The sequence below is a fragment of the Hakea prostrata genome, chromosome 1, assembly GCF_041222555.1.
Source record: "Hakea prostrata isolate BN-2017 chromosome 1, UWA_Hpros_2, whole genome shotgun sequence".
In the NCBI taxonomy this organism is placed as follows: Eukaryota; Viridiplantae; Streptophyta; class Magnoliopsida; order Proteales; family Proteaceae; genus Hakea; species Hakea prostrata.
This window is the reverse complement of record NC_142600.1, coordinates 18,743,644-18,759,292: the sequence shown is the minus strand read 5'-3', so window position 1 is coordinate 18,759,292 and position 15,649 is coordinate 18,743,644. Positions and strand designations below refer to the sequence as shown.

Sequence of the window (15,649 nt, the reverse complement as noted above, 5' to 3'; positions counted from 1 at the left end):
CAGGGTTTGTCTCGTACGCTGGATTTTGCTTGGAAGTAGTGCCATGCGGATGTTCAGATCTCAATGCTGAAACTTGGTTAAATGTCGATTATCAACATAAAAATTAGAACCAGTTATTATGACTCTTTTTTTTAGAAGCCCTTGAAGACGGTGGGTCAATCCAATTTTGAAGTCTATTGTAACCATATGGTTCGTTGGTTCGAGCCGAATCGATCCTATGTTTTGAGTTAAAGCCTCTTAAAATGATTTTATATATATACCATGCCCATATGTAGACATGTAGACCATACTTGCCTCTTATCAGAGAGTGCACCTAAGAGCCATAAAAATGCTTACATTCAAGTGTTTTCTCAGCTCCAACCAATTTGAGATTAATATTTTGCACAAGGATTGAGGGTATAATTAAATTCATAAATAATGCTTCATGAATTAGTACATAAGATCTCCATACATTTATATAACTTGCTCTTATAACAATGGAGGCGTAGAGAATAACAAACATATATAATTCAAATTTAAATCCAAAGATGGAAGAACCGGGCGTAGCAAACCCTATCCCCTCAGGCCTCACTGTTAGTCTGAGTTACTCTTGAATAGAAACTCGTACCACTTCAACGACTAGACCTGTTTTGAAAATTGAATATATTTTATCTATAAATATAATCAATCATTAATTAATTGAAATCAATGAGATATACTCAATCTCTTCTTAGACTATCAATCTTTAACTTTACCTAAATGACTGAAAGCCAATAGCAAAACAAACATATATAAACACAAAACTTATTCAAAATGAGACACCATGCATTATATTAAGATATCTAAAATTAGAGGTGCGAGGAAATTAAACTTTTTTTTTTTCCTTTTTTTAAATTCCGTGGCTTGCATGCGAATATTATTTTATTTTTGGGTAGAACCCATGATATAATATAATACCTATATTTTATGAAGGTGGATTGCGCTCTCTCATACTTCTCATTATTTATTTAAATAGAACACCTACTTTTGATCTATATTTTTCTAAATAATATTTTCTTCCTAAATCTAAGGTAAAAAGATATGAAGATGGCAAGATTGTCCGCAAAAATCCAAATTGCCTTGCATGTAAGATTCCCCCGGCTCCGTTACTCTAAGAAAAAAGCCAAAGACTGAAATTTTTATAAGACTTGAGGTCAACAATTGTGAATTGTCTATATGAGTTGGCCATGACTCAACATACACATAATTACATAAAACAAGTTGGAAGAATGGACTCTTTTTTTCTTTTTTTTTAAATTGCGTGGCTTGCATGCGAATATGATTTTTTTGTGGGTAGAACCTTGATATGATACAATACCTATATTTTATAAAGGTGGATTGTGCTCTCTCATACTTCTCATTATATATTTAATTTTGAAACTTACTTTTGATCTGCCTTTTCCTAAATAATATTTTCTTCCTAAATTTATGGTAAAAAGATATGAAGATAGCGTGATTGTCCACAAAAATCCAAATTGCCTTGCATGTAAGATTTCTCACGACTCCGTCACTCTAAGAAAAAAGCCAAAGATTGTCATTTTAATATGAACCGGCCATGACTCAACATACACATAATTACATAAAACTAGTTGAGAGAATAGATTTTTTTTAATAAGACTTGAGGTCAACAATTGGGATAGGGAAAGGTTGCCAAGAGGGGTGTCAATGGTTTGATTTGGGTTTAATGGTTTCAAGATAAAAATTTACATAATAATTTGGGTTTGATTTCAATTTGGCATGGTTTGGGTTTAAGTTGGTCTACCCACTTTGAATTTGAGTTTGATCAATTTTAGGACTGTTATCAACCCGTTATCAAACTATTATATTTCATTTATTATACGAGTGTTGGCTCTTGCCTATTCAATTTCTTTTAATCTCTATAAAGAATAATTAAACTGAAAATCTTATTAAAAAAAGAATACATCAATTTTTTTTTTTATAACCTGAAAAATTATTATTTTAACACAACCAACTAATATGGCAGTTAGTTAATTGGGCCTTTACAATGGTCCCAATCTCACTCCCAAATGGTTTGGTAAACCTCATGTCCCATATTCGAATCTCCTCTACTCTTTTGTTTCTTGCATTGGACAGTTGTGTGCTCTTTGGCCTGAGCATGAGTGCTACCGGCTTCTGTGGACTATACTAGGCCTCTGGTGGGGCTCCGCTGACGGGGCCAGTGCTTGCGCTGGTAGTGCACAGGGCTAATGCTTGCATAGGTCGCATTCGATAAAAAAGTCCGAACATTGCGTAGCGGGGGGCGCTAAGTCGCCGCTACTGCATCCCCTCATTTGATTACAAAAAAAACAAAAAAAAAAACTAATGGATTGGACTGAACCATCACTCAATGAGCCTCGATTTGATTTGATTTGATTCGGGCCATATGACAAGCCGATCTGGTTCGGTCTAAAATCGACATTCGAGCGGAGAACCCGCTTCCGACGGCCCCATTGCATGTGAAAAAAAGTGGAATTATAGCTTACAGCGGAGCAGCGAAGCAACGGAGCAACCCTTGTAGGCTGTAGCAGCCGAGCGAAGACCTACAGAAAACGACAATTTCTTAGTAGCCTGAAGCAACTTGCTTTTCTATCGAAGTTTTTTCTTGGTCGATTGGGTGAATGAAGTTGAACGAGCTCTCTCATCTAATTCCAGGTTAGAGGAAAGCGTTTTAAAGCTTCGATCAATTCAAGTTCTATGGCGACACTGGATTATTGCGCTTCGTCTTCTTCCACTGTTTCCACTGCTTCCACGATTGTATCTTCTCGTTACGACGTGTTCCTCAACTTTCGAGGTGAAGATACGCGTAAAGATTTCACTAATATCCTTCACTTATTCCTGAAGGACAAAGGTTTTAGAGTGTTCATCGACAGTGAACGATTGTGGATTGGAGAGCCAATTGGCCCGGCCCTCCGTAAAGCGATTGAGGCGTCTCAAATCTCCATCCCCATCATTTCTAAACAGTATACGAATAGCAAATGGTGCCTTCGAGAACTTGCTCATATAGTTCAATGCATGAGACCAATGGTCAAATCGTCCTGCCAATATTCTTCAATGTTGATCCATCACAAGTTCGACATCAGACAGAAAGTTTTGCAAAAGACTTTGAAGATCATGAGAAGAATTTTGACTCGGATATCGTAAAGAGTTGGAGAGAAGCTTTGACTGAGGTAGGGCAGATCAGTGGAGTAGTTCTCGACGAGAATACGTAAGCCTCCAAATCTCACAAATTTATAACCTAAATCAGAAGATACCGGAGTCCGGACCGTATTAAGTTTTGATTTCTGATTTCTTTTTGGATTCCACCAAAGCTTGAAATTTTTTTTTTTTCTGTTTCTTTCTTTGCTGTGTAATATTTTCATCTTATTAGATGTTTCTACTTTCTACGATCTTACTTAATTTTGATGTGAAATGTTCGCAGAGAACCGGCAGAGGTATTTAAATTAGTGGCCGAGAGGGTTAAGAAAGTGTTGAAGAGTGACATCCCCTTCATTGAATCCAAGTTCCAAATTGGTATTGATTCCTCAGTAACTGAAATGTTATCTTTATTAGATCTCGATTCCCGTAATACTCATACTCAGTACGTGGGAATATGTGGACCGCCTGGTAGTGGGAAGACAACCATTGCCCAGGCAGTCTATCTTCACATTCTGTCGGAAGAAAAGAAGAGGCTTCGTCCTTTCTTTGACGGATATAGTTTTCTTTCAGAGATCGCCCAATACGCTAAACAAACCATGGGCCTAGTTGCTTTGCAGAAGCGACTTCTTAAGGATGTTTTCAAAATAGAATTTGACATAGATGATCATCAGAGAGGGAAAAATTGGTTAAGGACAACCTTGGTGAAGTAAAAGTTCTTGTTGTTCTTGATGATGTGGAAACTGATCATCAGCTAGATGCTTTGGCCGGTGGACTTAATTGGTTTGGTAATGGAAGTACAATCATCATAACAACTAGAGACGAAGATATTTTGAGTGTGTCTAGAGTTGGTAGAAAAAAAATCTACCACCCTAGAATGCTAAACCCTGAACAATCTCGTCAACTATTTTGCTTGCATGCTTTTCCAAAGGACCAACCCACTGGCGATTATGATAATCTTGCAGATGAAGTGGCAAATTATTCAGGAGGGTTACCTTTAACCCTAGAGGTGTTGGGTAAGACCCTATCGGATGTGGAAGGCTTAGACGCGTGGAGACAAATGATAAGCTCATGGAAAATGATTCCTCATGAAGAAGTCCAAAGAAGATTGAAGATAAGTTATGAAAATCTAGAATCTTGGGCCCAAAAAGAAATGTTTCTTGATGCCGCATGCTTTTTTATTGGATGGCAGAAAGAAACAGTAATGTCCATATGGAAAGCTTGTGGCTATTTTCCTGAAGCCGTGATAGGCAAATTAGTTAAAAGATCACTTCTAAAATTTGAACCGAGTAATGGTTGTTGCTTGAGGATGCATGCTCAAATTCAAGAAATGGGTAGAGCAATTGTTCGAGAAGAAAATCCTATGGATCCAAGTAAGCGTAGTAGGCTATGGTCTCCCGATGAAATCTTACACATATTTGACGAGCACAAGGCAAGAATCTCTCTCTCTCTCTCTTAAAATAATAGTAATAATATAGTGCATTTAGTATTACTCTACAGTTTAAATTTCTTGCATTGAGCAATACAACCGTGTTTTGAATTTATGTCACCACAACACCCCCTTATTTCATGGGATATAGCTGCCTTTATTAGGTTTCTAATTAGTGTTCAACAATTTTTGTTAATGTTGCAGGGAAATGAACTCATAAAAGGCATGATCCTTCCCTCGGATATTCCAAGTACTTATTTATCTACTGAACACTTTGAGAAGTTCAATATAAGATTTCTTGACATTAATTCAAAGGACTTTATGGGAGATTTTTCTCGCCTTCCTCACACTTTAAGATGGTTCAAGTGGACTAATTGCCCTTGGCATATTCTTCCAACCAACTTTGATCATAAGAGACTAGCATGGCTCGAGTGGATCTGTTGCCCTTGGCATATTCTTCCAACCAACTTTTATCATAAGAGACTAGCTTATCTCAACCTATCAAATAGTGTGATTTCACAAGCTTGGAATATGAGGCCTCCTAGCAAACAAAAGGTATATATAGTATCTAATATTTTCTCCTTTTTTTTAATTTTTGGGTATAATTTTCCTTCCCCGTTTATGAGATTAATAACTTGATTTGGTGGACATAATACTAAAAGTTTTCGATTTATTGACAGCGGTTCCAAGAATTGAAAGTTCTCGATCTTAGTGATTGTAAAAATCTTTCCAACTCCCCAAACTTTTTATGGTTTCCTAGCTTGGAGGATTTAAATCTTGGACATTGTAGATCCTTGGCTGAATTAGACAATTCGATCGGGGAGTTAAGTAACCTCAAATTTCTTGTTCTCAAATTCTGTGATTCGCTAAAGAGGTTGCCCGAGTCCATTGGTACTCTTACGTCTCTACGCAAACTTGACTTGACCAGCACATCAATAGAGGAACTTCCAGATAGCATTTGCGAGTTGAGTTCTCTTGAAGAATTCATTCTCCAAGCAAGTAGGAAACTCAAGAAGTTGCCAGAAACCATCGGTGGACTACAAACTTTGGTGGTGCTCAAATTGACCGGTGCTTCAAGAATCGAGGAATTGCCTGAGAGTGTTGGACTACTCAAGAACATCAAGGAATTAGATGTTGAGGGTTGCAGTCAACTTAGAAAGCTACCAAGATCAATGGGGGGAATGGTGTGTTTGGAGAACTTTAACCTGAAACATACCAACGTTCCAGAATTACCGGATGATTTCTCAAAGCTCTCAAATTTAGTGGAGTTGGAAATTCCTGGTACGCTTGAATCTCTCCCAGCAGATCTGTCACACTGGGGAAAGTTGAAGATAATACAGTTTTGTTATTGCGAGACGTTGGAATACTTACCAAAGCTTCCCTCATCATTAGTTGTACTTTGTTGCATAAATTGCTATTCATTGGTAAGACTACCGGATTTGTGGTCGCTGAAGGGTTTGAAAACATTAAAGCTTGACTACTGTCCAAAGTTGAAGGAGATTCCAGGCCTCGAAGGAATAGAATGGTTGGAGGAATTGTTAGCACCAGAATGCTATGATTTGACACATACTTCAAGAAAGATACTGGGCCAGGCAAATTATCACCGTTCAACAACTTTCTTTTTTTGTTTTTGTTTTTGTTTTTCTTTTCTAGCTTATTACTTGGATGATCAATGGCTCCTGACTTTTCTTTTTTTGTTTTTCTTTCCTCTCTGATTTGATTTGTAGGGAAGATCAATTCCCCAGGAATTGGAAAAGATACATTTATTGAAATCCAATAATGAGGGAATCTGCAATAAGGGATTGATTATGTGCCTAGTATTGGAATTCGATGATTGGATGAAATTTGGACAGGGTGAATCAGTACCAGTGTCTTTGGATATACGTTCTTGGGTTCGCCTGAAAGATAAAACTACTACGTGTTTTCATACACTGAGAATCGAGGATGTCAAGTATACCACTAAAAGAGATATAATATACATTCACCATTTCAAAGGTTTTGACTGGTTTGGGATTCCATTGCAAGGAAAAGATTCCATTGAAATTGAACATATTCGTCGATCTGATCCATACACGGGGAATTTCTTAGAGACATCCTCTTGTAAAGTAAAGTCTTGGAAGCTTCTGGTTGATGACATGACTAACCATGAAATTCCTAATCAACATTCAAGTGCCATGATGGTAGAAGATTTCTTTTCATTTGATCATGTAATGGAACAGTAGATTCCTCGAATTGTAAGTGTTGTAATGGAACAGTAATTCCTCTTATTGCTAATTTTTAAAAAAAATGAAAATACAATACATTGTTAACTTATTGGGGTTGTTGAATATTCTTTTAACATCTAGGCTTCAGAGAGGGAAAGAGATGTTGAGATCCACCGACAAATAATTGTCATCTGGTCTTCTTTTTCCAAGGTATGCTATCTTATTGCCTGTTTCTCTTTTCAAGTTCTGCTTGGTTCAAGTCTCATTTTACGAAATTATTGTTAAGGGAACGAAGCGCCCATGCTAGAAAATCATGTACAGTGATACCTCATCAAAGAAATATAATGGATTTGCTATTTTTATTCTTTATCGATTGTGTAAATTGAGAGAATGTGAGTGGTTCTTCCCTAAATTCACTTTGTATGAAGCAATAGATGGACGGAACTTGATCCCTGATCCTGACAGATAGTCTTCCTCTAAGGTTGTCAAATTAAGAGTTTTCTGGAAGTAGCCTAGCAACCAACCAGTTCATGCCATGGGTCTGAACATTGGGAAGAAGCACATAGCCAGTTGATGCAAACATCCTCTCTTCCTCCCTGCCTTAAATTTCCAATCTTTTATATTCTTCAAAACTGTGGTTGCTGTAAAGTTTAAACTTCTCTCATGTCTGGTGGAGTTTTGACAGTTCAATGCACATGGCAATACAAAAGATGATAGAGGGCTGTGCACCCATCTCACTCATGAAAACTTTATATCTTTGTTTCCCAGGTTTTGCATTTTCTTTTTTCATTCTTCTAAATTGGGTATTGAAGTTTTGCCTTCTTCCTCAGTTGAAATAAGAACTATGCAGTACTGTGATGGAACTGCAAACAGTTCAGTCACCGGTGGCCTGATTCAGATAAGTAGTTCTAAGAGAAACCCTGGTAGACAGCCAGGTTGCTGAAGTGTGTTACAGAGCACTATTCTTTGCAGTATTTCAACCTCTTTAACAAATCAACAAGTCGTTACCCCCAACACCTAGGACCAAACCTCGGCTGACACTCTTGCCTTTGCTATGCCAATGCCACTGCCTTGCCCCGCCCTGCCCTGCCCTGCCCTCTATTAATAAGATGTACATCAACTTCCAATGTGGAATGAAGTAAAAGACCAAAAACTGACTATTGATGTATAACCCATACAGAGTAATTACCATACCAAGAATAGGGAAACAACAGAAGATTCATAGGATGAACAAAAACTCATAAGGTCATCTGCAAATATGGTATGAAATAGATTACTGGATTAATTAATGAAAAGAGTACTTGACCTTCTTTCTGCTCTATTATCAATATGAACAGATATTATGACATGAAATCTCAATTGTGAATCCCTAACTTGCTACCAAAATAAGGTCATCTGCAAATATGGAATGAAATGGATTCTTGGAATAATATATTGAAAAGAGTACATGACCTTTTTCTCCTCTATTATCAATATGAATAGATATTATGACATGGAATCTCCATTGTGATCCCTAACTTGCTATTATAATATCTTGCAGAGATGCTTATTACTGGAAATTTAGCAGTAGATACCTAACAATGAATCCGTTCCAGTAAACCTTTCAAGTGATTTATGCATTGTAGGACTGGATAGCCAAAATACCAGCTTCAATGTCAAAGTATCTAAACTGTTCTTATCACATGAACGTCTTACGTCTATTCTTTGAGTCATGTATCAAAATAATATTTCCCATCCCACAAAGCAGAGGAAAAGTTTATTTAAATTGCTAAGATAAGATTCATCTATATATTTATACTTCTCCGTCATGATATGAAAATCAAAATATCACATAACCTTTTGTCACACCACATTAATTTGCTCAACCAAGCCACTTGCATGGTGAACACGCCTCTCCAAAATTATGTTATTTGGTCATGCTTTGTTTGTGTCCTACTAAAAACAGAAGAGTTTTTTCCACGGCGTCCATCTTCATGTTTTTGCACAATGTTGCCAACATGTTCCCGCCGGTAAGCTGATTGTTAAAAATTGGTTACCAACTACGTCTGAATGTGTGATCAGGCTAATTGCAAGCTACATTTCAGCTTTGATTGTTCCGAAGGACTTCTTCATGGTGTTTCAGTTAAATAGTAAGAAAACTAAATAGATATTCATCTTTATATACTAAAAACTTGAATATGTAAATTCATTAAATCTAGAGATTTCACCCTTACTATAAAAGCGCTAAACATATGTGCATTTACAAAAATTATGTCGATCAAATAGTTTTTTAGGATGAATCTACATATTTCATTCCACAACAAAACAGTTAATTTTATGAATTATGACTCCATAGATTTGAAATCTCCAAATATTTAAAATCTTCAGATTAATGTAACCAAATGAGATTCGTATATGATATATTCTCAAAATGAGACACCATGCATTATATTAAGATATCTAAAATTAGAGGTGCGGGGAAATTAAACTTTTTTTTTTCTTGTTTTAAATTGCGTGGCTTGCATGTGAATATGAATTTTTTTTTTTTTTTTTTTTTTTTTTTTGGGTAGAACCCTTGATATGATATGATACCTATATTTTATGAAGGTGGATTGTGCTCTCTCATACTTCCCATTATATATTTAAATAGGACACCTATTTTGATCTGTCTTTTTCTAAATAATATTTTCTTCCTAAATTTACACTAAAAAGATATGAAGATAGCACGATTGTCCACAAAAATTCAAATTCCCTTGCATGCGAGATTCCCTACGGCTTTGTTACTCTAGGAAAAAAGCCAAAGACTGTCATTTTAATAAAGACTTGAGGTTTACAATTGTGGATTGTCTATATGAGTTGGCCATGACTTAACATACACATAATTACATAAAACAAGTTGAAAGAATAGACTTGTTTTAATAAGACTTAGAGGTCAACAATTGGGATAGGGAAAGGTTGCCAAGAGGGGTGTCAATGGTTTGATTTGGGTTTAATGGTTTCGAGTTAAAAATTTCAAGCTCAATCATGAAACATGTGTAACATAATAATTTTGGTTTTGATTTCAATTTGGCATGGTTTGGGTTTAAGTTGGGGTACCGACTTTGAATTTGAGTTTGATCAATTTTGGGACTGTTACCAACACGTTATCAAACTATTATATTTTATTTCAAATTAAAGATTATATGAGTCTTGGTTCTTGCCTATTGGATTCAAGGTTCAAGCAAATCAATTTCTTTTAATCTCTATAAAGAATAAATTAAACTGAGAATCTTATTAAAAAAAGAAGGGTAAATATCACTTACCTCCCCTCTTAGCTGGACAAATAACACTTACACCCCCTCTTAGTTGGATAATATCACTTACCTCCCCTCTTACCTAGCAAACATATCAAACACCTCCCCTCTGCTAATTTTCTCGGTTAAATTTAACTTTTACCGTTAAATATTTGTCTAAAACCCCAAAATACCCTTGGCTGAAAATGTACTTTTAGTATAAACCCTAAATTACCCATAGCTGGTTTTATTTTAATGACCCAAAACACCTTAATTAACTTCGATTCTTTAATTTAAACATTAATAAAATAAAATAAAATAAAATAAAAGTGGAGAATCTACGCTTCATCTTCTTCAACCTTTGTTCTTCCTCAAGCTCTTCGTGTGCAATTATTTGGCAAGACTTTGGTTTCGACTTTCAAGTGCCTCCCTATGGATGAGATTTCTCAGTCTGTGTAAGTGAAGCCTTTTTTTTTACTGAATTCCTCAACTTGTTAGGGTTATGTAACATTCTAATATTTAGGTTTTTTCGAAATTCTTGCATTGGGATTGGAAGTTCAATAAAGGATTCAAACACAATAAATTTTACATTGAGAACGATCATATGTTCCTGAGTTGCCTACGTTGAGAACAATCATATCCTCTCCTGTATTTGATCTATCTGGTTTGTTTGAAGAGAGGGGTGAGGAAACAAAGTTTCTTTCGGGTGCATCAGTTCCAAAAATCATATCAAAATTGGAGGAGATTGCAAGCTTTTCTGTAAGGAAGAAGGATTTTCATGTAAACTTGGAACGATTTTGTGAGTCTGTGACCTCTCCTCCCTATCTCTGCTTTTGGTACCATTACAGGAGACCGTGGCTTTTCTTTCTCTTCCTCAACCGTCCACCTAGAATGAGAAGAAACAGCTTATAGGTACCTTTTGTCAGCCCAATCACTCAACTACATTCAACTTCTCTCTCTGTCTGAGATGTCAATTTTTAGGCAGTCTCAGTATGTTATCCCTTGTTCTTCTTCTAAATTCAAGCCAAACACTATGTCATACTAAAAGAGTAAGGCCAAAGAAGTGGGCAGGGAAGCATTTACCGCCCAATATAACTAATGCCCAAATTGGAGAACAGCAATTCATGAAGTGGGTCACATTTGTTGGAAATCTTAGGCAATCCCTTCTTCTCTACAGCAAAGAACAAAATCTCCCTTCTTATACTCTAATTGTACCTAAGAACCCTGCTGGAGATTTTACAACATTCAAACTGCAATCAACTCACTCCCCATCATTAATCTTGTGAGAGTTGTTTTCAAGGTCAATGCAGGGGTACATAAGTGAGTATCTTCAATTCTTTTTCATTTTCTTTTATCTGCAATTGAATTCTTCCTCATTCATTCTCAGTATGCTTATAATGCATTGGAGTTCACTCTTACAAGCAAAATTATTACTTACTCCTCTGTTCAAAGCCTTGGGAATTGGGTTTCCTATAGTTTCAATTTGTTTTGTGTTTGGGTTAAAACAGAGGTACGTGTGGTGGCATTCCGGATTTTGCTAGGGGTATGGGGGTTCACATTTATGTTATCAGATTTGGGTATGAAGTGGATGTTGATGTAACTAATGCTTTGACTACCATGTGTGATAACTGTGGAGGTGTTCGTAATGCAAGGTTATTGTTTGATAGAATGCCCAGGAGGGATCAAATCTCCTGAAATGTTATGTTATCAGCATATGTTGAGAATAATGAGTGTTTGGAAGGCTTGAACTTGTTTTTTATGATGAGAGATCTTTCTCTAGATCCAGATTTGATAACCATGACCAGTATTTGCATATGAGATTCTCAATAATGTGATGTTAGTGAAGGTGATTCATGAGTATGTGAGCACAAAGGAATTCAACAAAGACGTTTCAATTTGTAACTCTTTGATTCAAATGTACTCAAGGTGCTGGGAACTTTTCCAAAGCAGAGAAAGTTTTCTGTAGGATGGGTTCCAAGGATGTGGTGTAGGATTAAGTTTTTTTAATCCTGAGGAAAACATGACATTAATCCTCAACTTTGGTGCAAAAGTGTATATATATTTTCTATTTTTAAGGTTTCTAATTCTGTTGCTGTCAAGAATCTATTCATTACTATATATCCATTTACTTGTCAGCCTTAGGACTGGATAAGTGATTTAAGGTTCATTATTTTGTATTCTTATAATTCCTGGAAAAATATGGTCCCCTTTGCGAAAAGGATTGTACTTACCCATTGATTCACTTACTCTCTCTATTTTCTTAATTAATATATTATTTCCTACATCAGTTTCAGTTTGATGTGTGATATGCCAATACATTCAGGGGCTTGTAGATTCCTCTAGTCATCTTTTACATTTAAATCCTTTAACAAAGCGACAAACTTGATCTTGTCATGCTTATCTGTTTCTGAATCATGTTTTACATTCTAGGAAACAGAATACAATGATGCAGTCAAGTGTTACAACTGAAGTAGGGGATAGAGAGAACCAGCGTGACATTATTATTAGTGATTGGGATTATGCATCCGACAATGATAAATCTTTAGATGGGAGTGATCAAGATCTTGACCCCGAAGAAGAGGACGATGCACACCCTATTATTTGTGATGACCAAGGCCATCAAGATACATTAAAGCGTAAGAAAATTGATTTGCAGCCTGATGATTTCCAGGGTGATGTGGATAAAAATCACATTGGAAATAGTGACAAAGGTGATCTATTGTCTGATTATGACTCTGAAGAATATTATGGACCTTTTTGTGAAATAGGAGGAGAAGGAGGTAATCCCAAGATCCAATTGGCTGTTGGAATGGTTTTTGTCAATGTAGATCATTTTAGGAGAGTGGTCACAAATTATGCCATTCAAGAAGGGTTTGAGAGAGTCTATGCCAAGAATGAGAAGACAAGGGTTACAATTACATGCAAGGGTGAAGGGTGTAAGTGGAGGGTTCATGGTTCCCCTAGTGGTGATAGAGGTGCATTTTTGATAAAGACATATTGTGGTGAGCATATATGCCCTAGAGAAGGGGGAAATAAGACAATGACATCAAGATGGATAGCTAACCATCTTGCACCTCAATTAAGAGCTGATCCTGATATGAAGACATCTGCAATGGCATCCATGTTGAAGGAAAAGTTCGATGTTCAAGTCCCATATTTGACATTATATAGAGCGAGAAAGATAGCATTGAAAATTCAAGAAGGTACACATGCCGAATCATATGCTAAGCTTCTAGCATATGGTGTTGTCTTAAGACAAAGAAATGAGAATTCGATTTTTAAGGTGCAATTTGAACCTAGACAAAACATCGATGATCGCCCAATCTTTAAGAGGCTGTTCATATCATTCAAAGCTTGCATTAATGGGTTTATAAAAGGGTGTAGACCATTCTTGGGGCTTGATGGATGTCACCTCAAGGGGCAATATGGAGGAGTCTTATTGGCTGCCATTGCAGTTGATGACAACAGAGGTTTATTTCCCTTAGCATATGGGGTTGTTGAGAGTGAAGGCCGAGAAAGCTGGGAGTTTTTCTTGGAGGGTTTGCATACTGCACTTCATGGATACATGAATGATTTAAATATTACATTTATGTCAGATAAGCAAAAGGTAATTTACTCTAATCGTTAACTCATTTTCACAAACTTCATTACTATGAATTGATGTTTTTTTCTTAATTTTGGTACTTTTATATAGGGACTTCATCAAGCAATTACTAAGGTCTTTCCAAGGAGTGACCATAGGAGTTGTAGCAGACACCTATACATGAACTTCAAACAAAAGCATAAAGGAGATGATCTTAGATTACATTTTTGGCAGGCAGCTCAGTCCTTTACTGCCAAGAAATTTGAAATTGCAATGAGTGCCATCAAGGAAATTAATCAGGGAGCTCACACTTGGTTGGCTAGAAATTCTCCTAAGACATGGTCAAGACATGCTTTCAATATCAATTGCAAGAGCGATCATATTACTAATAATATGTGTGAGTCCTTCAATAACTGGATCAATCATTTTAGGGACAAGCCTATTCTCATTTTAATAGATGAGATAAGAAGGCACTTGATGACTGTGATGCATTCAAGGTATGAGTTGGGTTGCACCTTTGTTGGTAAGGTCACACCACGAACTAAAACTCACTTAGCTATAGTCAACAGATGTAGTAGGAGTTGTACTCATCTTCCTGCTGGATTAGATTTATATGAAGTCAGTGACCTAGATGGGAGGTATGAAGTGGACTTGAAGAAGAGAACATGTGGTTGCCAAGTATGGCAAGCCACAGGCATTCCTTGCAAGCATGCAGCCTGTTGCATCAACCACAAGAGGATGGCCCTAGAAGACTTTTGTGATGATTTTTATAGTGTTGCAAGGTATATTGAGACTTACAAAGAAACCATTCACCCACTTCCTGGTCTAGATGAACTGAAGCTTGACCATGTGTCGGGAATTGTTCAACATCCACCATTGAGAAGGTTATCTGGAAGACCAAGGAAAAATAGAAGGCAAGACCCAAATGAGAGAGAGGTGGATTTACCAAAGAGATCCACCAAGGGCAGGTGTGGTAAATGCAAGGAATATGGGCATAATGCAAGGAATTGTCAAAGAGCCCCAGTGAAAAGGAAAACTAGTTCTTCTACTTCTATGAGAGATGAGGTTAATAATTAACTTATGTATTTCATTACTTTTGCATCAATTTTCTTATAAGTACTAATTGTTTATTCTATTCATGCTTATAGATGACAAAGCTATCAAACAACCAATCTAGTACTGCTCAAACAAGATTGACTATGACACGGGCTTCATCATCTACCATATAGTCAAGGTTTGCAACACAAAAGAAATCCAAGAGTCTGATGAAAGAAGGTCAAGAGGGTCATGGATAAGTAAAGAAAGACAGGTACAGTTTAACTGTTTTTAGTTCTTTTTTATATCCATCCATTATAAAGCTTGTCATTCACTATTTAGAGATCTATTTTTTTTTATACTAAAACCTTTTGTTTGCAATTGACATCACAAACTCCTCTCTTTTCGTGTTTGATTTATATTTGAAACCTTCTATTAGGTGCAGCCAACGAATCGTTACGAGTTGAGCTTTTTGGGAGCATGTTAACTCAAGGCAGAGGACTGATTAATGAGGAACGATCTTCTAGAGTTTTTCTTATGTATATTTTGAGGCTTGAATGGATTTTGAGTAGATGCCACATTGTTTTTCTCTTCTTTAACCTTGTTAATTTGTGAATAGAAATTCATATTTTACATGCATGAGAAAAACTTTCACACCTATACAAATTTCTTATATCACTTTCAGCAAGTACTCACACAGTCACACCATCAGATTTTTGCCGTCACTAAGGAGCATCCTGTTAGATTCAAAGTTAAAATAGGAATAAATATGACTTGAGTGTGAACCTTAACCGTAGTAATTTCAAAGTAAAGAAGGCTCCATGGAGCTACTGAAAAACATACTAATTCAAGAGATTGATTAAACAAAAGAAGCAGTAGAACATAAAAAGCTTAAGACAAAATGAAATTTCCAGCTTCACACCCTTATGACTCAAAAGAATTAGTAAGTCCAACACAGAGGGAAGACGATTTGTCGATCTATGATATTCCACGAAGA

General features: G+C 36.4%; 3 protein-coding genes across 4 annotated transcripts; all 3 read left to right on the top strand.

Annotated features, from left to right (window-relative positions):
* Positions 1–2,077: 2,077 nt before the first annotated feature.
* LOC149028054 (putative disease resistance protein At4g19520) lies at positions 2,078–7,353 on the top strand. Of its 2 annotated transcripts, XM_089168159.1 has the most exons (6): positions 2,078–3,223; positions 3,437–4,582; positions 4,784–5,134; positions 5,260–6,171; positions 6,307–6,813; positions 6,925–7,353. In XM_089168159.1, exons 2-5 carry the CDS (start codon positions 4,028–4,030, stop codon positions 6,799–6,801), a joined length of 2,313 nt encoding a protein of 770 aa, XP_089024285.1. In that variant the 5' UTR covers positions 2,078–3,223; positions 3,437–4,027; the 3' UTR covers positions 6,802–6,813; positions 6,925–7,353. The 2 variants fall into 2 exon arrangements, with proteins under 2 accessions (XP_089024285.1, XP_089024278.1); XM_089168152.1 differs by lacking the exon at positions 6,925–7,353 and having other exon boundaries at positions 6,307–6,905.
* LOC149028055 (TMV resistance protein N-like) lies at positions 2,713–3,863 on the top strand. The gene is made up of 3 exons (XM_089147097.1): positions 2,713–2,978; positions 3,023–3,223; positions 3,437–3,863. Exons 1-3 carry the CDS (start codon positions 2,713–2,715, stop codon positions 3,861–3,863), a joined length of 894 nt encoding a protein of 297 aa, XP_089003223.1.
* Positions 7,354–11,579: 4,226 nt separating the features above from the next.
* Positions 11,580–14,694, top strand: LOC149028053 (uncharacterized). The gene is made up of 3 exons (XM_089146995.1): positions 11,580–11,686; positions 12,465–13,641; positions 13,729–14,694. The coding sequence occupies exons 1-3, from the start codon at positions 11,580–11,582 to the stop codon at positions 14,692–14,694; spliced, it is 2,250 nt and encodes a 749-aa protein (XP_089003121.1).
* Positions 14,695–15,649: the final 955 nt, after the last annotated feature.